Raw genomic sequence first — 22990 nt, forward strand, 5'->3', positions numbered from 1 at the left:
ATGAAAAGACCAGCGATGTAGAAAGTCCTTCACCACTGATACTATCGATTATCATCAATTGAAATATTAAAATTATTTATTATTTATATATTTTTATCGATAAAATCGATGATGTCATTAGATGAACCTAAATATTTATTTTTAATTAGCTGCGGAAGAAGACACCGCAACGTGGCCATGTTCTGTTCCTCTCTAAGCGTCTTCTTTCGCCTCGTCACCCGCAGAAGCACCGGCATTTCCGTCTCCCTCCGCCTCGCCAAACCTCTCTCGTCCTTCTCCACGAAGCCATTGCTAGCCCCTGCAGCAATTCCGTCTTTCGGTCCTCGGGATCTCCGGTAGGCCCACTTCCCCTGCTCCGTCGCGCAGCCCTCGCGGGCGTTGCCTCTGCACCGTGGACACGTCTCTGAGATGGCCTCCACCGAGTGCGCCGCGTCCATCCGTTAATTCACCATCAAGGTTGGTCTCACCGATTTGTTGCTTGGTCTCGAGGGCCCTTTCGATGTTGGGTCCCCCAAAGATCGAATTTTGGTGCGCGATTGGTTGTTTACATTGGTTGGTTCTTCTAAAGAAGAGATTTTGGTACTAAATCCGATGTTCTTTGTTTATATGATTCAAGATTCGTCATTTTTTGCAAATAAAGGTGCATCCAATGATGGTCTTTGTTGATTCGTTTCACACAATTTTGTTGGTGCTTGTGTGATAGGGAGGATACAGTCAATCATTCATCATCCGACCTATGTCCTTCAAGTGGCGAAGACCGGAAGAAAAATACAAATGCTACCCCTCATCGGGTCCAAACCTATATGTTGTCTCCACCCTTATCGCGGACAAAAGGTGGTTATTAGAGATGCTGCTCTCATATGATTAGGACATCGATGATATTTACATTATTCTTTTATGAGAAATTATGGTCGCTGAAGCATTATTTCATATGATTGGGATACAAGTGATGTCAGATCTGTTGAAGTCACTTCTTTTTTCCTCCCTAGAAAGGAGGAAAAGAATACATGTTTGATTTCAATTGTTTGCTGAAATCTGATTTCCATTTCAGGATGCCAAGGGAAATGGCGTTGATCTCAGCACTTGCAAGGGGAAGGTTTTGCAGATCGTCAATGTAGCATCCCGATGGTAATTATACATATCCATCATAGTCCTCAACTCCTCATGTTGTTCAAGTGTTTGTCTCTTTTGTACCATGTCAGTGATTCACTTGTGCTATTGTTCATGCCAACTTTTGTGTCGTCTGATTTGTATTGTTGTACTTCTACTGCTCTTAGTTTAGCCATTATCTAAATCTCTATTTTTTTTGTGCCAGTGAATTGACCAACTCAAATTACATGGAGCTGAGTCAGCTGTATGAGAAGTACAAGCGCAACGGTATGTGTTTGTCACTTGATTTTACCTGAATATTATTTGATATGGATCATTTCTTGCTGTATTAGATTACGATGCCGTCACTTTTGATGTTCTGCACCACATTGAGCCTCTTCTTGTGTGTGTGTGTGTGTGTGTGTGTGTGCATACATATGTATGTATATATACATACACATGTTGGATCAAAGAGTTTAGCTGTTCTTGGTTATAGAATGTCAATCCGTCCATGGCATGAAGTAGGACAAAGACATGTATATCAAACTTGTGAGGTCGGCTTCGAGGAAACAAAGTGAAAAGTTATTGTCATCTCCCAGAAACCTTGCAACAAATGTTAAGGAAGCATATAACTAAGTAGAAAACTGAACATGTATAAGAAACCGATTCAAAACCATCTTTGGGTCTAATTTACTCGATGCTCAATGGCAAACTCCTGCAGCCTCCACGGAATTAGATAAATTAGCTCAAGAAATCACCCCATCATTCAATGATAGAGCTGCAAACTGGTTGGTTGATTGGCTTGACAGGGGATGGCTGCTGAGCAACACACTCAATCGATATTACATACACCTAATATGGACACTTATTGGACCTTCTTGGATATGAGCTTGATAGCTTAAACTCCAATCAAATAGGTCTACATAAATAAATGAACGGATAACTATTGTTCATGTTTCTAAGTTGCTTGATGTTTTCTTCCAATATCCAAAATTTGCATGTTGTTTAAGATGACACTAGTGTAAAAGGATTTGTATGTCAAAGACAGATCCTTATCTTCATTTGTGGAATGAAGAAACATGATCGTCTGAAAGTATAATCAGTTTGTAATATGATCATCAGAATTTTTTGTTATGTTTCAGATCTCGAAATTCTGGCCTTCCCATGCATTCAGTTTGGAGGGCCAGGAACCAGGAAGCAATGGGGAGATCGTTGAATTCGCCTGCACTCATTTTAAAGCCGAGTACCCAATCTTCGAGGTAATGTTTGTTCATGTGTTTGTATTGTTCTATTCATTCTGGATGTAATTTGTTACATCCAAGCTTCTCCCATAAGTATAGTTTTCTTGTTACATTGGATATAGTGCATGAATTATTACAGAACAATATCATTAGTGGAAGACACCACTAATCTCATCTGTTTCAGTCAGGCTAAATGCTTTGGTTAATGTTCCGACAAATGTTGATCCGTGTGACATGAAACTGAAGTCTTGTTTCTGATTCAGGTTGATGTAAATGGTGACAATGCTGCACTTATTTACAAGTTCTTGATGTCCAACAAAGGTGGCATCCTCGGGGATAGCATCAAGTGGAACTTCGCTAAGTTCTTGATCGACAAAGATGGCCATGTGGTGATGTCACGGATAAAATTGTAGACGGGATGTTCGATGTAATGCTTATGTATGTCCATGTCTTTCGGTTTTGTTTATGCTTTGCACAGCATATAAAGGGTTGGCAATAGGCTTAGTTGACCCATTTTCTTTGGTTTTGGTGATCGTTCTAGGCTTACGAATAAAGATTGTGTCATGTGGACACTTGTGAGGATTTTGATTTGTAATGGACCATTTTTTATCCTTTATTGTGCGACCGTTCAGAGCTTGTAAAGACAGTTTGTAATTTGTATCGGCTATGAAGTGTTTACTGAAATGATTGTTTATGGATCCTGAGTGAGATGTTTTCTCTAACCTATTTTCTCTTTTGTAGGTTCTAAGAGACCATAAGAAGTTTCGGGGAGGTTGACCTTTGCGAATGGACACGTAAGGGTACTGCACGACTTAGGTAAAACCAACTAAGTGCGTGTCAATGTAGTGGACAGTTATGCTCCAACCAGCATTTAAGGTAAAACCAAGCACAATACCATCCCTTTGATCAATTCTACTTCGGTTAGATAATATGTTGCACAGTTGTGGAAGGACATCAAGAAGCCCTTGGGCACTGCATAAATCCTGTTCTTGGGGCATGTCACTCTCTGGTTAGCTTCTTTAGAAATATGCTACTATCAGCAGCATTCTTGTTGTCTTGATGATTCAATTATAAGAGACTGCAATTTGTTGTTTTTTACTGCAATCTATTGATTCGTCAAGCTTAAAAATCTGCTTCTTTATCATGCCTAGCATTTGCTGATGTTGGTGCTGGTTTTACATGATATGTGGATATGCACAGTTGGTCCATGTGCTCAATTGTGGGGTTCATGTACTATTATTCCTGTCATTAGTCCATGTGAGGCATAGGATCATCTAAGACAAGGTCAACATGGAAAACAATGTTGAGAAACCTTCAAGCACTTCATCCCAATCTGCTACAAGTTGAAATCAATCTGGGAATTATGTTTGTGAATTATGTTTGCACTTCAGCATGATGCATGTGCTTGTTCAATCAAGACACTTGATCATCAGAAATAGCTACATTAATCTGCAAAGACTTCTTCAGCTGCATTTGAACACCTACATTGACTTACAAGTTCTACAACTATGAAGAAGCATCAACACATCTTCCACCAAGGATATAACTGAAAGCTTGTTAGCATAAGAGATTCAAACTTGAGCTGCTGCAGGAGTACCATGGAATGTTGCTACCTAATGATCCCAGTGACTATTCGATGCCTCATATGAACAACACTACCCTCGTGTCAGGTCGATATCCATGTGAGCATTCCTCATATCGAGCTGCCTCGATGCAGGCCACCCTGCCATGACCGGAGGAGTAACGTTTTCACTAGGGAACTCTGCATACTGCATGTGTCGCTCATCCCCAACCTCCAGCTCGGGTTCAGCGCCTGTTTCATTGCTGGCTTTCACCTTGCTCTTCGCCTTTGATCCTGCGTAAATGAAGCTTCCTACAATTACCTGTAATAAGAACAGAAGGACGGACAGGACATTGAGACTAGAGTTCAGCTGCAAAAGTGTTCATGTGACCACAAGGTTGACAAACTCTTCAATTAGTCTCTCGTTACAGAAAAACCAAATCTAGAGGTTGAGATAGGAGGTCATCTCAAAATCTATGTAAAATAGAGACAAATGTAGGCCTGAGTAGTTTACCTGTACCGGGTTTGCAGCTATAAGAGATCCAGCTACACCACCGCCAATTACGCGACCATCGGGACTAGAAAGAGAGATGCTCAGCCCTCCAGCTCTGCTACGCGATCCACCATTGTCCATCAAAGTGTATGAACCAGACAAGCAGAGTATCTCGAAACGGCCCTGATCAAGTTTGAAACACAGTGTCAAGTTAGAAAACATGAAATGTTGTGAAAATGTTGAATCAATAACATGGATGAGGTGATCCTGTTCTAAGCTGAATCTAATACAACCTCAAAATTATCTTCACAATTAGTAGCATAGAAAAGCTTCTTTAAGGTCGAAATGGCAATCAATCCAACACCTCATATAGATAATAACTTGTGCTAAAACATGTGCCATCTAATGTTCATTTTGCACTATTCTTCAACAATATAGACACAAATTTGAAGTCATAAGCAAAAAGAATAGATGATTAAGCATAATTACGGTTGAAAGGCCATTAATATCCTTAAAAGTTGGTATCAGTTTTGATATGTCTGAGTATTATGCAGCCAGATTTTTGATATGGTAGCTAGTAAAGTTGTCTAGCTTCAATAATTTTAGCTGGATAGTTCAGTCTTGGAGAGATTTAAAGTGTCAAACCTTACATTGAATCAATCATTTTCCTTGTGGGATATAGAGACATCTGCATGAGAACAGTTCAGTTACAGTGAACACTCTTCTTGTCTATCTTTAGATCACAAACTGGTTGTCTTCCCTCCAGATTCTTGTCGGAAAAAAAAAAGAAGACAAATTTCTCTTTGTATGTTGATGGCACATCACCTTCATCAACCCTTCAAACAGCAAATGAACACATATTTCGGGCTTCTTAGTAGATAAAAGATATTATCACTTTGAATTCTCCAAGTACTCCAGAATATCCACAATACCGATATAACCGTAGTTATTTTCAACTATTACATATATGCGATATCAATCATTCATAGGCAAATGAACTCTCAACAAAACACATCTTCCAAGTTTTATGTCAGAAGAAGCAGGCAATCAGTGCTTGAATAAAAAAGCCTGAATATGGTTAATGCAATCAACATGTCCAAAAGAAATTTGAGAGAAGTTGTGAACCTCATAAGTGACTGTGCTACCAGAAGTTGCAGACTGCCGAAGAGTCACAGTGGACACAGCACCATTTGCTGAGAGGATACAGACAGCCCTTGGTCCCTGCTGGGAGAATGACATTATCTTTGCAGCGATGTCCTGCGCAAGAAAACTTAGTATACATATCATGGTATGTGCCAATACTTGATGCCAACTACAGTGGGAACTACAGTATGGAATTTCCAGTCAACAAGCAGGATGCCAACAACACTATTATGGCATTCTAAGAATAAGAGCATAAGAATTTCAAGGAAACAAAAGCAACATAATAACTATGTTCAAGGAATCAGAACGAACAAAAAATCACTAACAACACTTCACTTAATTCAACAAAGTGATAGAAAGTTTGAACCATACATAATGGAATCTTGTGCTCTTAGGATTTAGTTAGGCCGTAACATTATAATCTGCAGATACAAGGCTTGCAACTCCATGCAAGTCAATGAACCTCAAGTTAAAGAATGTGTTCATGTGATGAACAACTGAATTGCTTCAACCACAAATATTGCATACAAGCTTTGAGCTCCATAGCATTGTACAAGAAGGAACAATATTAGCCCACTTGATTTATAGAAGGATCACTATGTCATCCAAAAAGGAGTCAATTTTCTTTTAGCATACTAAAATATATATATATATATATATATATATATATATATATATATATATATATATATATGTACATGTACATATATATATATATATATATATATATATATATATATATATATATATATGTACATATATATATATATACATATACATACATATATATATATACATATATAACATGAAAGAAATGTAATCCACTTCTTTCTGAAAGAAAAAAAGGCAATAAAATCCGTACCTCTCCTACTGGAATTGTTATGACGTGTGGGGTAAAACCCATTCCAGCTGATCCAACAACCCATTCACCTGTTGCAAGGCAGTAAGCAAAAGAACCTCTTAGACACTGATCTGAAAATTTATATGGATGTCAAGAAGTCCTTGAAATGACCTCAACAAATCTTTTGGTAACTAAATAAGTAGAGCACAATCAAAAGGTCAGGAGCTTAGAACTCTTCAGACAATCCTTACACTAGTTAAATAGCAAAGCTTTCACTCGGATTCCAACATAGCATATAACATGGTCCAACCCTCACCCTGTCCACTATAAATACTATCTAATGAAAGATCAAAAAGAACAACTCTTACAGATAGAGAGAATCTACTCTCTGCCGATATATATTATCTATCTTCAAAGTAGCTAATGATATAAAGCTATTAAGATTCTCATAAATACTAATACTGGTCATACAAGCATATATCTCCAACACCGTAGTTCAAAGTTGAAAGAGTTTCACGCTCCATAGATCGTGCCAAGACGCTCCAAATTGGCATCCGATAAGCCAACAAAGAGGCAGCAGGCAAAGGACAACAAAGATGCAAACTTTTCTTGACGAAGGAAAGGCAAAGGGGAGATCTTTGACCCACCAAGCGATGCTAACAGTTGCTTCCTTCCAGTGCCTGGCGGCCGCCCTCTTCCTCGCTTCTGCGTCGGAGCGCCGGACCCCGAAGCTGACCCTGACACGGTCCCCGTCCCGGAAGGAGGAGCAGACGAGGAAATGGGCGAGAGCGCCAAAGCTACGTTCCCATCCGGCCCATACTTTCTCGGCCTTCCTCTCTTCCTCTTCACCGGCTCAGTTTGGCTTACTCCCTCGCTCAGACCACCGCCACCACCATGGGACGAGACCGCTGGAGGAGACTCTACCTGGAACGGCATCGAACCAACGCCGGAAGACGGGGCCGTCAGAATCGCGCCGGGGTTCGGCATCGACCGGACCCCGGGTTGCGCTGCCACATTAAATCCAGACTGCGAACCAGCACCGGGACCGGGGATTGCTCTATGCGCTATGTAATAGGCTGAGCCAGACATCCCATCCATTCATGAACCGAAAGAGGGAGCCGGTCCTCCTTCCCTCAAGAATCTAGACGCAGAAAATCTAGCCGAACCACTCAAAACACCAGCAAGATCGAGACTTCAGGGTTCTGGGCGAGACTAGAACCGAAGCCGAGCCCTGAAATCGAAGCATAGCGTATGAAACTGAGAGGCCATGCAGAAAAACCAGAGGCCGCCATTTCGGCATCATCCGCTTCCTGTAAAACAAGAAAAACCTCACCTTTATCTATGCACCTCCATCTATCGCCCTTCCTCAGTGCAGCGAAAGGCACAGTAAGAGAAGGGGGGCAGATAAGGCGAGCTCCAGCTTCCAGAACCTGCACCTTTCGGAGGAACGGCGAGAACCTAGGCGCGGGAAGGGATCGGTGGAAGGAGCCAGAGGAGGAAATGATACATTTAACGCGCCCCAACGCTTCTCAAAGCCCCTCCCTTCCTGACCTTCGTTTCATTCTCTCACTCTGTCTCTGCCCCCAACTGTTCTCTCTGTGCAAGCGTCTTTTAGAGAGAAAGATAGAGGATCGAAGGAGCCAAGCGGTGGTAACAGGAAGCACAGAAGCCACAGTTCAGGGTGATAAACGGGGAGAGAAATCAACAAGTCAGGCGATCTCCGGGAAGACGGAAAGAGCGAAGAAACCGCCCTTGTTTTATTTCTCGCTCATTTGGTTCCTCTTCCAATGGCAGAAAGAGAGAGTGGCTGTATGTGTGTGTGGATACGATGATAGGATAATTACAAAACCGGCTTTTTTTCTTCCCCCCTAAAAATAATAATAATAATAATAATAATTGTGGATATAATCCGAAGGAACGTATCCGAGATGATTGGCGCTCGTCATCTTTGCTGTTCTCTGCTCACAGCGGATCCCATGACCTTTAAGATTTCCGAGGTGGCAAGAGCCTGGGAACCGCGTACGCGGGACCCGCGTCTGCCTCCTTGAATCACCGGTTATCGCGAATCACGAGGCTCATGGAGGACGAACATCGAGTTCCCAGAGAGACTTCTATGCGCCCGTCGGTGCTGACTCCCGGGCGGGCCCCTCTTCGGGACATACTTCTTCTTACCCACTATCAGATTACTCGGTTGTCTACCCTTCTCGCCATTGGTGGGCCCGACGCAAGGCCCGCAACTACCACCTGCCGCGAGGCGGGTAGCGAGGTGGCCACCCACGACCCGAGACGCGAACCCGGCCGAAGCCTGCGGCAGCGCTGCAACGCGGAGGGCGTAGCTATTGCAGCAGGAGACGACACTCGGCTCCGTCGAATTCGTGCTACTGTGTCTCGCCGACTCCAAAAGTCCAAAAGCCATGGCTTCCAGCTTCAACCCCACCACCATTTCCTCGTGTCGAATACTTGATGGCCATCGACTCATCTAAATGAGTGGACACACGAATATGCATGTAAAGTATGATGACTTTGAGAGCATCGGAAGCTGACACTTGGTGTAAGAGACATCGAGATGAATGTCCCATGCACAAACTTCAACATCCTGATGGGCTCGATAGGTCATGTCATCTGCCAAAACTTTTTTGAGTGGAAGATCACAACAAAAATTGAGATCTGAGTTCTGAGTTCTTGGATCATTGTCGCCAGAGTATGTTCTATACGGATATATAATGGACTACCAAGATGGTTGACTCAGAAGTTTCAGTGGGATGCTGCTTGGTTTTAGAAACGCAGGTCAACAAATAATGCTGGTCGAAGCTGTCATTGGAAGAAGAGCTAAAATGCAGTAGCTTTGTGTCATGATTTACTATCCATGTTACGTAGTTTTTGAATGGAAGAAATGAAATTAAAGAAGGAAAAAGAAAAAGAATTTAAGCTCTCTCGAGTTGTTGGACAGCAACTCTCATGCTAAAAATTTGCAGGTTGAGTGTCAACTCTTCACACATCACCAACCAGGTTGAATGTTTTGGACAGCATGATGTGGCAACTTTACCATAATGTAGGAGGAACCTCTTTGCAGATGGATCCTAAGAAGAGCAAGATGCCTCAAGAACAGTGCAAATAGTCTTTCCAAATAGCTCTCAGCTCCAACTTGGAACCGTTTTCTTGATTTCGGATAAACTTCTCATGGCCTTGTTGAAGATAAGGTTGTGGTGAGCTTTGTAAGAGAACACAGTGAAGGCTTCTCTGTTGGTTATCTGGTCCAGGGAGATTCAACAGCTGCTGGGGAAGGTGAGTCAGCCAAGCAACAGTGGGCACTGTCTGAGGAGTCAAACAAGGGGGTGGAGCACCTTTTCCACCACTTTGACCAAATTGGAAGGCAGGGTGTGGGAAGGAGATGAGTTGGTGGATCCACCACCCACTCTCTTTTGGATAAGCATGAACCAGAGCATCCATCACTCATGGTGAGAGTGACCACAAAGGAACAGAGTGTGAGAAGGTGGGCAGCCCCCATGCCATGCCCTACTCCTCAGTTGGACCAGTAGCAGGGCAGGGAGGAGGAAAGCTTCCTTCCATAGTGTGCTTTTGGCCGCATGAGGCATCATGGCTACATGTTGAAGGCAAAAGCTGGCTGAGCACATAAGGACAATGAGCCATGTTTCATTCAGTGTGATGTCTTAAAGAAAAGATTTAATTGTCTTATTCATAGCTCAATGGGAATATATATACATATATATATATATATATATATATATATATATATATATATATATTGTAATTGAGTCCAAATAATTAAAAGTGTAAAAAATATAGATTAATTTGGTGAGTTTGAAGAACATATTAGGACTGACTTTCTGTATTGCTTCACAGGGAGAAAGCATTGGGGGTGAAAGTGACGCAACTGAGAGCAGTCTGCATGTGCACATGATTGCCGCAGTGGTTTGTCGTCACTTCTTTAATGATGTCTGTCTTGATCTTAAAGCTATTATGGCTTCACAGCGAGTGAGCACATTTGCATGATTTGAGGAAGAAAGGGAAAAGCAATGGCTGAAAGAAAAAAAGTGTTAGAAGTACATTACACCAGATTGAAAGCTGATCAAATTTGCCAAAAAAACAAAAATTATATTTTTTGAAGATGCCAGATAGCTTAATAATCAAAACTTTAATGAATGGATCTCATCTTCATTATTTATCTTTGATAATAAAAAAAAAACAGTAAAACATGAACATGCAGCTCAGAACCTCTAAGAATGCACAACATTAGTTGAAATGTCCGAAGAGTATTGGCATGCATTTGGGGTTACAATGCAGTGTTTTGAAGTACAAACTAGAGAAGTTCAAAAGCCATGTTTTGAAGGACACTTCTGCTGCATATGATCACTAGATATTGGTCCATTCAAAACTCACCTCCCATATACAAGCTGATTCTTATTTCCTTTGTTTGCCAATCCACACAGGGCTATTATCTTTATGAAGCTGTCATTGATGGTATAACAATGTTTACAGAAGTTGTGTTTCAGACTCAGGGGTAAAAGGCTTTACATGTCAAGTATTCCTATTGCATGCCTAACATTCATAGCCAATATTTTGACAATGATATCAATATCTGGCAGCTTAGGAAGGCATATATTGTACACATGACAGAACCCAATCTGGAAGTGCCAGTTTGCATTTTGTATATAAATTATTCAAAATGCTTCTATGAGATGGGAGCCCAGTAACATGGCACTGCTGATCCATTCAGAAGACCTTTCCTGTGGTTGAGATATTCTCTCACTCCTAGGGCTCCACTGGAAAAGCTTTATAATATGCCTGGCTCTGAGGCCAGTATTTTCATCTGTAGATGCCCGAGCACCAACTCAAGAAACTACCAATGATTCATTGTTGCAATGTGAGCCCAGAAATAGCTTTACGGTGTCATCGATATGTGCACTTACACATGATGCCGTGATTGGACTAAATAATTTCAGACGGTCCGGCATAGTTCCTACTCTCAGCCCTGTTCCTTCTTGGAATTAGGCCACCCATTGATCGAGTGCTCATCGGGATGGATATTCAACTTAGCAAGAAGTCTTTCATGAACCGAATTTTCTATTGCTATTGCATCTTTGATGCTGTTATGAAGCTGTTTGCATAACTCATCAAGTGCAAGCATTGGAAATGGTTCTTCGATAAGCACACCAACCTGAAAAAGTTTCTAGAGAAAGTTAACGGGGTAGAATCATGCAGATAGAACAAGTGTCATGTGATGATAAGCATGATATCAGAACATACTAGAATGTCGTTTCCTCAATTTGCCATTCTAATAAGAGTTCGGGTGCTTGGTTAGGACAATCTTGTTCTGACACAAAGCACACCAAATACGATGCATATTATAAAAAAAATGCAAAAGGCATAGCAATTAAAATGTTCAACACTGGCCGCTTATGAATCATCAATTATCTAAATAATTTAAATCATTCTCGTATATCAGATCAAAGGCAGGTAACTCATCAGGAAAGATTCTGTAATCATAATCAGATGATATCTCTTCTGCTCTTATTTAGTTGATTCTATAGCAACAACAGACCATTCATTGTTTATGTTTCTTTAATTCTATAACAACAATAGATTAATGGACAAAGAAAACAAAGACTGAGACAGTTCTAGCATCCAGAAACATATTATTTTCTGATATATCTGGAGCTTACTGCTTGCCCTCACTCTTCACTAAAAAATAACAATAGTACACTTAAATCAAACAATGACTAGATTTCTGATTGGTACTCAGATGCTGTCATAACTTGGCATATAGTGGACCTAAGATTAGTGTTGACAAACATGTAAATATTTATTACCATTTTCATCAATTTTTACATATATAAGGAGATGTATTTTTGTTTCCAAGGAACATAACTCAAGAGAAAATGTTGCTTACTTCTTCGATGCAGAACAAAGAGGCTGCACTTATGAAGGTGGCAGGAACAACAATCCATTTGCAATCATCCCAAAGTATCACAGGGAGTGTAAGATGCCACAGGACTAGAAATCTTGAGGTTAAACGGGTATATGATAAAGGAATAGGGATGCCCATGAGTTGTTCACAAACACCAATACCTTCATGGAAACAGCAGAGTTTTGACTCCTACATTAATAAGCAATATATATAAATTTTTAGAATGGAAAATTGCTAAACACTAAGTCGCCCCTGCAGCATGTGAAACTGTTTGATAGACATACAATGAACAATTAATTTCTAAATAATTGGTCATTGCCAGAAAGATTAATAAAAAAATGAAACAAGAAACACAAAAGTAATGTGCAAGTTGCAGATATAAGTTCTTCTAGACAACCCAAGGATACCTTAGATCTTATATCAAGAAACTTTATTGCACCATAGGTAGAGAATAAGTAATTAATTTCACGTTTGGCTAGAGAAAGACATTGTGGCATTCCCACATCAGTGAAACCAAGGACAATGACCAGAAAACTTTCAACTCTCACTTCCAGTACCATAATGACCAAATATCAATTCATGGGGATAACTAGTTACACAAGCTATTCTGTTATTCCATACTGTCATCCAGTAAACATGACAAACAAATGCCAGCAAAGTTTCGGTTTCTTTGGACACTAAGTTTGTCATACATGTCCTAAGTTGTCTGTTCTTATTTCTAGTGCCACTAATATGTCCATTCATCCAATGTATAAGGTACTGAGACACCCTTGTGTCGGTCTATGCTGGTTGGCATATATCATGTTGGCTCATTGCCAGCACAGCACTGTGCTGCAATATTTGAAACCTTGCCTGTTCCTTTTAAGTCTAGCACTTCCAAAACTGACTAAATGTTATACTATGCATATCTGTAAATTATTTATTTTATTTCCTTTTTTGTCTCATGTTCTTCTTTCATCATCTATGTCAGGGTGTTCATGGTGACAATCAATATCTCTCTCAGTGAATAAGTTAAGTTCCTTATTATTTGTTCTGACTTGCACAAATTACAGCATAATAAATAAAACCAAATTTTTGTTTCATTTGTATAATCATAGAACCTTCACATCCTGCAAGCTCATAGCTGTATCACAATTGTTATACATCTTTATTGCATACTGATTCATGTCTAAATAGATGACAGCCTTCGCCTATTTTTCTCTTCATCATAGTAACTCTATCATTTTTCAGCATAGGTAACATGTCAAAGCTAAATAACTCTGGTTGACAGAACAAAATGATGTATCCACATAAAGGAGCATATTGATAAACATGCCATAAATTCAACTGATTGCATAATTTAAGCTGTTAAGAGTTTTTTCTGCTATCTGCCGAATAATATGCTTTTAAATGAGGATGGTCATTTTATGTTGCTCAAGGAATTACCAAGAGGTTACGCTTTGGCTCTTCAATGTGTAAGATTTGAATGCTCTGTGAAATGAACTCAATGACACAGCGTGGACGATGTTTTGATTTCATGAGTACTGTTAGATCATCAACGTCAAGCAAATTTTGCAGATCTGCTTTGATATCTGAGCCGCTAATAACATGACACTGCAGTGAAAAATTCAGTTGTGGTGATGTCAGATTAAGTTGATGAAAACATAATTAATATCTACAACAAGAGAAGGTTTTATATTGAATTACAATTTAAAACTAGAAGAAAAGCATGTCAAATCCAAATTCACAAACATGTGATAATGCTTGTTGCAGACACATCATGATACCTTTTGTTCCTATAATCCTGTCATTTGCTAAAAGAAAATAAAAGATTCCAGAAAAAACATATGACATCTTCATTTCCAAAGCTTGAGAAGAAACTACAAACCCATTGTATCCTGGAAACACCAGTTCAATGACTTGAAACTCTACAAGCAGATGCTCCAATAATCAAAATTGACCCAAAAAAAAAAGAACACAGGTATAAAATTGCACGAAATGAATGCGTATGCATATGACAGCTCATTTAAAATGTTCCAAATATCTCTTATGATCATGATTACTTTTTTCTGTAACCAGAGAAGATTCATCAGGATACTAAGACAACAGCAATGTTGTGGCCAAAAGCTATAGAAGTTCACCAACAAAGAAAGGAATCAAAGAACAGAAAAGCATAGTAGCTGTTATTTTGGAAGAATAGACATCACCGTATCATCCAACCCTACTACTATAAAAAAGAAGCAATATTTCTGTGCAAGATAGAAATTCTTTCTAAATACCCTTCTGAACAATGTAATTGGATACCAAAGAATCTGGTGCAGCAGAAAAATGATTTCCGATCCAGATCTCCAGCCTTTTCTCCATTGAAGTGAATTTCTCCTTGAGGATTGACAGGTCACTTCTATTCTAAGATTTTTGTTTTCATTTTCTTGGAATGTTCAGAAATTTCATTGGCACCTTAAAAGCTGCTGACTACTCTCTTATCTGAGAGACAAACAAGCTCTCGATAATAACAAGAAGAATATGTGAGTGATCTGGCCATTTAAAGGAAGTGGCAACCTAATTTGAAGCATGAACAAAGTGAATAAAGAAATGGTCTGACAGATGTAATAGCCATCACAAGACAAAGGATAAAGCATGTATCGATTCTAATGGCTTCTAAATCACAATCCTTGTCATTTGAAATCCAACCATGGTCTGCCCGGTTCCACAGAAAAATTCCTGACTTGTTGATGAATATCAGATCATCTAATTCTTTGGTGTTCTTGTAATTTGAACTAGAAAAGGCGCTGATGCATCATACATAATAAGTGGTGATGCCTAAGCTGGAAGCACAAATTCAGTCCCTTATATTGTAAGAAGGCACTTTGAAGCATATCCATCAGCTAGATCACCTTATTCATGAGATACACCAGTTCAGCAGGAGTTGCTGAGCAAACAAATGTAAGAACAAATCAACATTATTCTGAACATTGTAATCAGCAAATTTCATGAAATCCTGTAATTCTAACTTGCAGGTATAGACTATGCACATCCACTTAACTCTAACTAATGGAAAAGTTGGCAATTAATCTTTTCAATCGATAACACATCTATACTTCCTGACGAAATGCATTAAAGGCATCAAAAGAAAAGAAAACAATTTGAGTGCCCGAGAGCAAGAAAAGCAAGTCGAATCAAGATAAAAAAGATTGACCTTGAGAGCCATGGGAAATGATATGATGTAATTTAACAGGGACCGCTTGACCCCGGCGTCATCCTCCCTCCCTTTGGCCGACATCACTATTCCGGCTAGCTCGCTGGCGCCCGCCATGACCCTCATCCAGGCCTTCCTCCCCTCCTCGAACCTCGAGTAGGAGGCCTCGGTCCTGAAGACGAGCAGCAGCGCCAGGGCGGGCGCGGTGAGCTGGTACGGCAGCGAGGACGCGTGGAGAAGTGGGAAGAGACCCGGCGGCAGCCAGGCGAAAGCGACGGCGGAGTTATAGAGGGCGAGGGCGGCGGCGACGGCAGTGAGGGCGGAGACGGGGGGGATGAGGGAGAGGATGACGCGGGATGAGAGACTGGAGAGGAGATGGCGGAGGTGGCGGAGGGAGCTGCGGTGCTCCCGCCAGTCGTCGGGCGTGTAGAGGGGGCGGCGCTTGCGAACGCCGAGCTCCTTGACAGCGTCGGCCCAGTCGGGGACCGACCGGAGGAAGCGAGCAAGGGAGGGGGATCCGTCTCTCTCGCCGTCGCCGGCTCCGGTGGGATTGGAATTGGAGCACAAGATCGGGTGGGGGAGGTGAGGAGCGCGAGGCACGAGCGGGATTCTTGAGGAGAAGAGATGGGGGTTAGAGTTCGAATCAGCGGAGGAGGTGGTGGATACGAAAGAATGGGGAGGAAGCAGGAGTTTGGCCATTTGGATAAGGAAGCCGTCGTTGCCGGGGAAGGTCGGAGGAAGAAGATGGCGCGCGCGAGTGAACGAGGGTTGGCGAGGGCGAGGCCAGGGAGAGGCGTTTGGATGTTTGATAACGGCCGCTGTGGAGGATGCAACAACACGTGGACAAGTCATATATATGAATATAGAGCAAACGGAGGATGCATCCCTTTTTGCTTTATTTTCGCATGACTCTCTTTATTTTCTGACTCCCTTGGCTTCCGCCCCGTCGCTGCGCTGCGGGCCGCCTCCGCCATTGCGAGGCCCTCGTCGTCGGGCTCGCCGCCTCCGTCCTGCCGGTGGCTGGTCTTGTTTCCCCCGAGTGCCTGGTAGGACAAGGACCTTTACCGCACACAGAGCACTCATAGGACTGCGACGACAGCACATGTTCGTGTTCGAACGCTGCTCCGCTACTGACGCCGCGGGAGAGCATCACGAGGCAAAGGGCGTCGAACTCCTCCTCGGTGAAGAAGCAATGGTAGCCGAGGCGGTCAGCATCCTCATCGGAAACTTTGGGAAAAGAAGAGGGGGAGAGGCGCGAGTGCTTCAACGGCTTCCTCTTCGTCGTCGACCCGACTTGGTAGGGCGGCGGCGCCGCCGCCGCCGACAACGGTGGCAACATTGAGGGCGTCTCTTCTACGGCATCTACGGGGATGAAGGATGAAGGAAACAATAAACAAAAGGATAGGCATAGAACACTCATAAGATATTTTAAGCGTAAACTTCTTATCTCGATTCATGAACTATTATTTTATTTATAGGACCTAACGTTAACTATCTCACTTCATCATATCACTATTAATTAGGTATAGAAATTATTTTATAATTTTTAGATTATAGATCATTTTTTAAAATATTATAACTATCTAGATAACTACTAGAATCAATTCTCGAATTAAGTCTCGTCACATCATAAGTGACTCGTCTTACTCTATTCAGACACCCTTGCCTTATGCCTTCTCGCGCCACCAACGACAACCCTATCCTAGTCTTCACATAACTGAGAGACGAAAGCTTCAGAGGAGGGCTAAGGCCATGCATGAAGGGGCTCGCGAAAGGAGGTGATGATCACAGGAGAGCGACAAGGCCATAACGGAAGGGAGGTGGCGATCACAGGAAAGCGACGAGGCCTTATGGCGAGATGACGACGAGAGCCTAAGGTGAGGTCTCATAGTACAAAGGCATGACCCACAATAGTGACAGGAAAGAGAGGAGAGCGATAACAAGGGATCGATCATATCAAGGCAGATAATCTTATCTTTTTACGTAAAAAAAATAAGAAAAAAAATATTTTGTCGAAAAAAATAAAAACTTGAGTTTTTTTAGAGATATTCCATAAACGAATGATAAATATAGATATAAATTGAATTATATATACATAATTTACCAATTAAAATTACTGGGCGAATATTGAATGTCATAATACCAACATAATTATTTTAAAAAGCAAAAAAAAAAAAAAGATAATAGTGCTGGATTTGTAACTAATAAATGATACGGCTTATGATAGAGAGACACTTAGAGAATCCATTAGCGTCCGATCTTCCAAGCTACATCAGATCTCCGAAGACCACATTGCAGGGTAGGAAGCAACATAGGAGATCTAATTACACAATCGGCAGCCACGGCAGAGTTGTCACCAGTCAAAAATCTCGGAGAGGCTACACGGAGTCGCTTCACTCGATTCTGCTACACATTGGAAATTGCAGAGATGAGCAATCCATCACAGGCACTTGCTTATCACTCTCTGAAGCGACCGCTTTATCATCCCCGGCGACGCGACGTTGCTGCTTCTTAGCTGCAGTGAACGCCAGAGTAAACCATGTCAGTGAACGAGGAACGGAATGCAGGAGGAAGTGATGGGGGTTTTGGAGTCGCCCGAACCTTGGATTTCACGGACAGTGCAAGCATGCCGTCGACGGAGGAGGATTGCACCGAGATGGGATCCAGATGGAGGTTGCTCATCGACTCGACGACCTCGAGCAGCAAGCACTCCCGCCACGGGCATCGCAGCTCGACCAGCACCTCCTTCTCCTTCACTGTGACGGTGACGTGGACGGGGCCGTGCTTGGACAGGACGAAGTGGTGCTCCGCCACTCCCTCGTCGATGTCGCAGGCCTTCCTCTTGTTGCCCAGCGGCTTCCATTCGTTGGTGATCTCATTGCCCAAGTAGTTGTCGGATGTTCTCTCTGCTACGTCAGGATTCTTCCGTTGATCGGTGGTGCCGAGCACAGCTGTGCCGGATTCCAGCTCCTGCACTCTTCTCTCGAGATGCTTCAGATACTGTGTCGTGTCATCGAGGATCGAAGCCTTGTCGATCTGACGAGAGAAACAACAACGAATGAGGTACGTATGCGCGTCTACGATCAAAATGGTCTAAGAAGGCAAATCCGATTACCTTGCCACCGGTAGGAACTAATGATCTCAGAGCGAGAAATTTCTCGTTCAGCTTCTCTCTTCTCCTCCTCTCGGACAAGACATGATTTCCACGCCACCACGCTCTATCCATCAGAATCTTCTTCAGCAGTTTCTGAGGCGTGCTCATGAATGATTTGGGAGTGTTGAAGCCTCTTCGCCAGACCACAAAACTGGACCTGAAGGACACCTTGAGGAAGCACAGAACTGGGTTGACCTGCTTCGAGGTCCGCAAAATGGTGGCCACTGTCTCTGCGTAGTGTGAATCGTCACCATCGAGATCCAGAGAGCTGTGCTTGCTATGGTTTCCCTCTTGAAGACCACCAAGCATCTGGTTTCCGGTCGGTTCCCTCATTGCAGAAGACACAGCCCTCTGGGCATTGACGAAGGACAGCGTCGCATACTCATTGGAGCTCAGAGATCCATGTAGCAGGCCATTGCTGAACTCATCATCTACCAGTTGCATGCTGTGAGTCCGGGACGTGCCATTGAGCCCATCAGCTCCCAATAGGTCTTCAAGCTGATGAGTGAGGCAGCACTCGTTTGAACTGTCATCCGGAGAACATGTGTCCGGTTCCTCACGGATGTTCTGATGGAGCTCCTCAACCTTGACTGATTCAGTATGTTCAATGGACACATATGAATGGAAAGGAAATGGGAAATGTGTTGGATCACTCTCCAATGGAGTTTGGCGGTCGGTGATCAAGTTGTGGTCGCCCAAGGGGATCGAATTGTCGATACCATTATCGATATCTGGGCATATTATGCCTTCACCACGCTCAGCTAATTGTGGACTGGATATGGATTGTTCATAACATATAGGATTTGGCAGCTCCCAGAAGAAACTTGTGATTTGCTTTACGAGATCAACATCCTCCAAAATCTTAAAACAGGACACAACAAATCAGTCGAAATTTAGCTGAATGAGAAGTCTAGTTCAGAGTTTTCCACCATGTTCAGTAGATTGGAGCTCACCAATTCAGTTGTGCCCAACTCCAGTACTCCACCCATGAAAGGGATGCATACTACAGTCTGCAAAAAGAGGGAGACATAAACAGATGCAAAAGTAGAGATTGGAGATTGGTGCTAACATAATTCCAGACAAATGATTTTGGAACTATTTGAGAGACTGAAGAAAATGCCAATTGTTATTAGAATTGGGAAACTAAACCACAAGAAAGAGTATGTAGCAGCTGCTGGTTTCATACCTGAATAGATGCACTCTGGATGATGCATGACAGGGATCAATCGAGCAATCCGCAAATTGCATATCGAAAATGACAGAGTAGAGAAACATCAGCTTCTACAAGAACTAATACAGTGCAAATTGAGCGCGAATTACGTAATCTACCTTTGCTAGAAGAGAGCGCGAAAAAATCTTGCTATCTGCAAATTGAGCATTGTTCAACCAGATGTGCTGATTGTTGGCTAAGGCTTTGCCTGGCAATCTGAAACAGCAGCAGGAAGCTACATAAACATGGAATTTAGACCATGCAAAACAAGTGACTTGAGATACCTTGGTCACTCAGGATGCTACATTTGATATTGTCTTATATATATGCTATAAACTCTCCATGATAGGATGTAGAAATCCATCATTTCTTCATTAATCAATGCAAACAGGAAACAGAGGACATGGAGGGAGGGAACTCTAAGCTTTCAAGATGAGAATTTACCCTTGTCCTAGAGTGAACTTGAAGGTCATGCAAACCAAGTAATACCACTCCGCATCGGTTAGGTCTTCAGGAGACAGAGAAGCAGAAGGCCTTCTTGTCTGCTGAATGCTGTCGCCTGCCGAAAGCGTTTCATACAGTTCTCTCAGTTGCTCACTCCTCTGAAGGCCCATTTGATCAGCTTTGAGTTCTATCGGCTGAGTCATCTTCCTCGTCTTTATATCACCATTGTAGTACCCATCACTCCATGCCAACACTCTGAACAAAGTGAACAAGGAAATCTTAAGCATTAACCATAAAGAATGCACTCAACCATAATGCAAGACTAATTAGCAAATGAGCAACAAAACAAATAAAATGATTCTAATCAAAGATACTTTTTGATGGCAAAAGTTTTCTAAACTGAGTGATATGATTCTGTCAAGTGGCATTGCTCTTTAAGCAGCAGCAACCTAGAAGAAACTAAACAAGATGAGGAGTTTGATGTGATATGTTTGCAGCATGCTCTCTGCCTCAAGACTCTTTGCATGGCAACATGTTGTCCAGCTCTGCTTGTGTTCATGAAATGAATGAACACATGACTAGATAAAATAGCATAAGATTGAGAGAGTGTTGTCTTGTGCTAGAAGATAAAGCCAAGCTCACATTAGGAGCCATATGGTTGGAAATCCCTCAAAATTAAGCAGTATTGTGACAAGACATGGCATGAATCAACTTCTGTTTTCAGTACAGAAATCATTCAGATCTACATGAGAAAAATGAACAGAACTTGAACAGTAAAAGAGATCATCACAAATGAACATTAAGGAGCATGGCATCATTGGCATTCACTAAAATCATGAGGCTTTGATCATTAAGGAGCCTTCTAAAACAAATAAAATTGGCATAAACAACTTAGAAATGGATAATCACTCATAAAAATCTGGCGTACACATTGTAATAGTTTTCAAAATTGGCATCAAATCAACTATCAGTAACTCTTGGGACCAAAAGCAGAAGATGAATCCAAAGAAGACATATCATTTCACAGAATGTGGATCTCTTCTAGCTTGACATGAGTGAATCTGCAAAAGGCTTACCTTCCAGAATAAATAAAGATCCATAGAGTCTCCTTGACATCACTAGAATATACAACTAAAATGTGAATCCAGTTAGTAAGAGTATGAAGCTGTGCTGCAAAGTGTTACACTATCAAGCTTGACAAGATTATAATCTATATGCATGCTAATTTCCATTTTTCTGGCAAATCTTAACACTCTAGATAAGAATTTAAAAGAGAAAAGAGTGTCTGAAACAAGTTATTTAATGTCAAAGAAACCACACAAGATTGCGTTGGTCGGAGCAGCTTCTTTACCCTGGTTGCCTGGTGGAGATGGACCAAAAGATTGCATAGCTCCACTGGATCTTCCTAACTGTAGCAGCAATCTGCTTCCTGAGGTGGTGCTTCTCGGGTAATTCTTCATGGATTTCGAGATCTGCTTCCATTGCTCGACACAACCCTGACCTGTACCAAAAGCATGCAAAGAAATGCCACCAACTTAAGACTCAAAAGAAGGTCTTGTTTTCGCATGCAAACCGATGCTTTTCCATCTTGCAGATTCAACCTTCACCGGACCAGCTGGTCGCTGAAGTTGTACAGAGAAGGAGTCAGCTCAGTCAAGGTAACAAGAGTTGGGAGGCTCCCAGCTTTACAAATAGGTCAATGATGCTTAATCTGAAAAGAAATCCTTGAGGACTCTGTTCTCTTCTTTCTCCGGCAAAATTCCGACCCTTGGCCCTCCCAAGGAAAAGAAATCTGCTGCTTTTTTCTCCTTGGGAAGATGAGAAAGCCCCGCCATCTTTGTTGGTATAAATGCTCAATGAAAACTAGTGGAGTCCACACAAGCTAGTTTACGACAGTCTCCTGCATCCCAAAAGGTCCATTGGAGTCTGGAGTCTTCAGGAAGGAAACAGGGAGCTCAGATACCAGCACCGCAGAGGAGAAGGTGATCTTCCATTACGTATGAGAAGAGAGTGTTAAGGTCAGGGTATTGATGTTTGAAATCAGTTTGCGTTGGACACGGGCAGTAATAACATGTGCACAGTGCATGTCTTCTCTCTTATCATCTGAATCCATTTCAGGACACTTCGTTTGCTCTGGATCCTTTCAGAGCATAAATAGTTTGATCGAGCTCAGCAGCAGGGCATTAATGGGTTTACCTACGTTTCTGGGACCAACCAAGCAAAAGCCATGGGCAGTGGAGCTCGGTAAAAGCTTCTGCCACCGGCTATTCACCTTTTGTTTTCCTGATTCCTCTAACCTTTTGGGATTCAATGGTGACGAGACAGGACAGAGAGCACAACAAAGAATAACACCATTGACAGCAATCCATCACCATCCCATCTCTCTCTGGTCTCAGAGCGAGAGAGAGAGAGAGAGAGCTGAGATTTGCTTCAAGATTTGCTGGAGAGAACACTGCAGAAACAACAGAAGCGAATTCTGCGCCAAGACTACAACAGATACGATGTATCCGTCCAAGGAAACTAAGTAGAATTGTGCCGTGGATGATTAGAGTGGAACTAACAGGTCTGCTACGCACTGAAATCTGTCTTCCTGTCACACATGTGACTGCGATGGCCAGAATCACATGTTGATTGCCATAGCTCGGACTTCCTCTTCATCTGTCATTTAGATCAAAGACATACAACCTTTTAATGTCACATCCGACATGCA

At 42.1% G+C, this 22990-nt stretch overlaps 3 protein-coding genes and 1 pseudogene across 5 annotated transcripts; 1 reads left to right on the plus strand and 3 right to left on the minus strand.

Moving 5' to 3' along the window:
* The first annotated feature begins 211 nt into the window (after positions 1 to 211).
* Positions 212 to 3024, plus strand: LOC103994247 (probable phospholipid hydroperoxide glutathione peroxidase 6, mitochondrial; annotated as a pseudogene).
* Positions 3025 to 3673: 649 nt separating this feature from the next.
* On the minus strand, positions 3674 to 8177 carry LOC135645787 (AT-hook motif nuclear-localized protein 9-like). 2 transcript variants are annotated; one of them, XM_065164518.1, is made up of 6 exons: positions 7702 to 8175; positions 7016 to 7599; positions 6390 to 6457; positions 5510 to 5641; positions 4406 to 4567; positions 3674 to 4213 (listed from the first exon to the last, which is right to left on the minus strand). In XM_065164518.1, exons 2-6 carry the CDS (start codon positions 7464 to 7466, stop codon positions 3986 to 3988), a joined length of 1041 nt encoding a protein of 346 aa, XP_065020590.1. In that variant the 5' UTR covers positions 7467 to 7599; positions 7702 to 8175; the 3' UTR covers positions 3674 to 3985. The 2 variants fall into 2 exon arrangements, with proteins under 2 accessions (XP_065020590.1, XP_065020591.1); XM_065164519.1 differs by having other exon boundaries at positions 4010 to 4185; positions 7702 to 8177.
* Positions 8178 to 10824: 2647 nt separating this feature from the next.
* Positions 10825 to 16878, minus strand: LOC135644891 (voltage-dependent chloride channel 1, chloroplastic-like). Of its 2 annotated transcripts, XM_065162844.1 has the most exons (4): positions 15473 to 16875; positions 13723 to 13890; positions 12280 to 12486; positions 10825 to 11547 (listed from the first exon to the last, which is right to left on the minus strand). In XM_065162844.1, exons 1-4 carry the CDS (start codon positions 16322 to 16324, stop codon positions 11356 to 11358), a joined length of 1419 nt encoding a protein of 472 aa, XP_065018916.1. In that variant the 5' UTR covers positions 16325 to 16875; the 3' UTR covers positions 10825 to 11355. The 2 variants fall into 2 exon arrangements, with proteins under 2 accessions (XP_065018916.1, XP_065018917.1); XM_065162845.1 differs by lacking the exon at positions 12280 to 12486 and having other exon boundaries at positions 15473 to 16878.
* Positions 16879 to 17445: 567 nt separating this feature from the next.
* LOC135645526 (anthocyanin regulatory Lc protein-like) lies at positions 17446 to 22388 on the minus strand. Its single transcript, XM_065163978.1, has 9 exons — positions 21882 to 22388; positions 21632 to 21781; positions 20281 to 20535; positions 19956 to 20052; positions 19813 to 19827; positions 19580 to 19636; positions 18588 to 19487; positions 18074 to 18508; positions 17446 to 17987 (listed from the first exon to the last, which is right to left on the minus strand). The coding sequence occupies exons 2-9, from the start codon at positions 21760 to 21762 to the stop codon at positions 17913 to 17915; spliced, it is 1965 nt and encodes a 654-aa protein (XP_065020050.1). The 5' UTR covers positions 21763 to 21781; positions 21882 to 22388; the 3' UTR covers positions 17446 to 17912.
* Between the last annotated feature and the right edge of the window lie 602 nt (positions 22389 to 22990).

The sequence above is a fragment of the Musa acuminata genome, chromosome BXJ3-8 (genome assembly GCF_036884655.1).
Source record: "Musa acuminata AAA Group cultivar baxijiao chromosome BXJ3-8, Cavendish_Baxijiao_AAA, whole genome shotgun sequence".
Taxonomy (NCBI): domain Eukaryota; kingdom Viridiplantae; phylum Streptophyta; class Magnoliopsida; order Zingiberales; family Musaceae; genus Musa; species Musa acuminata.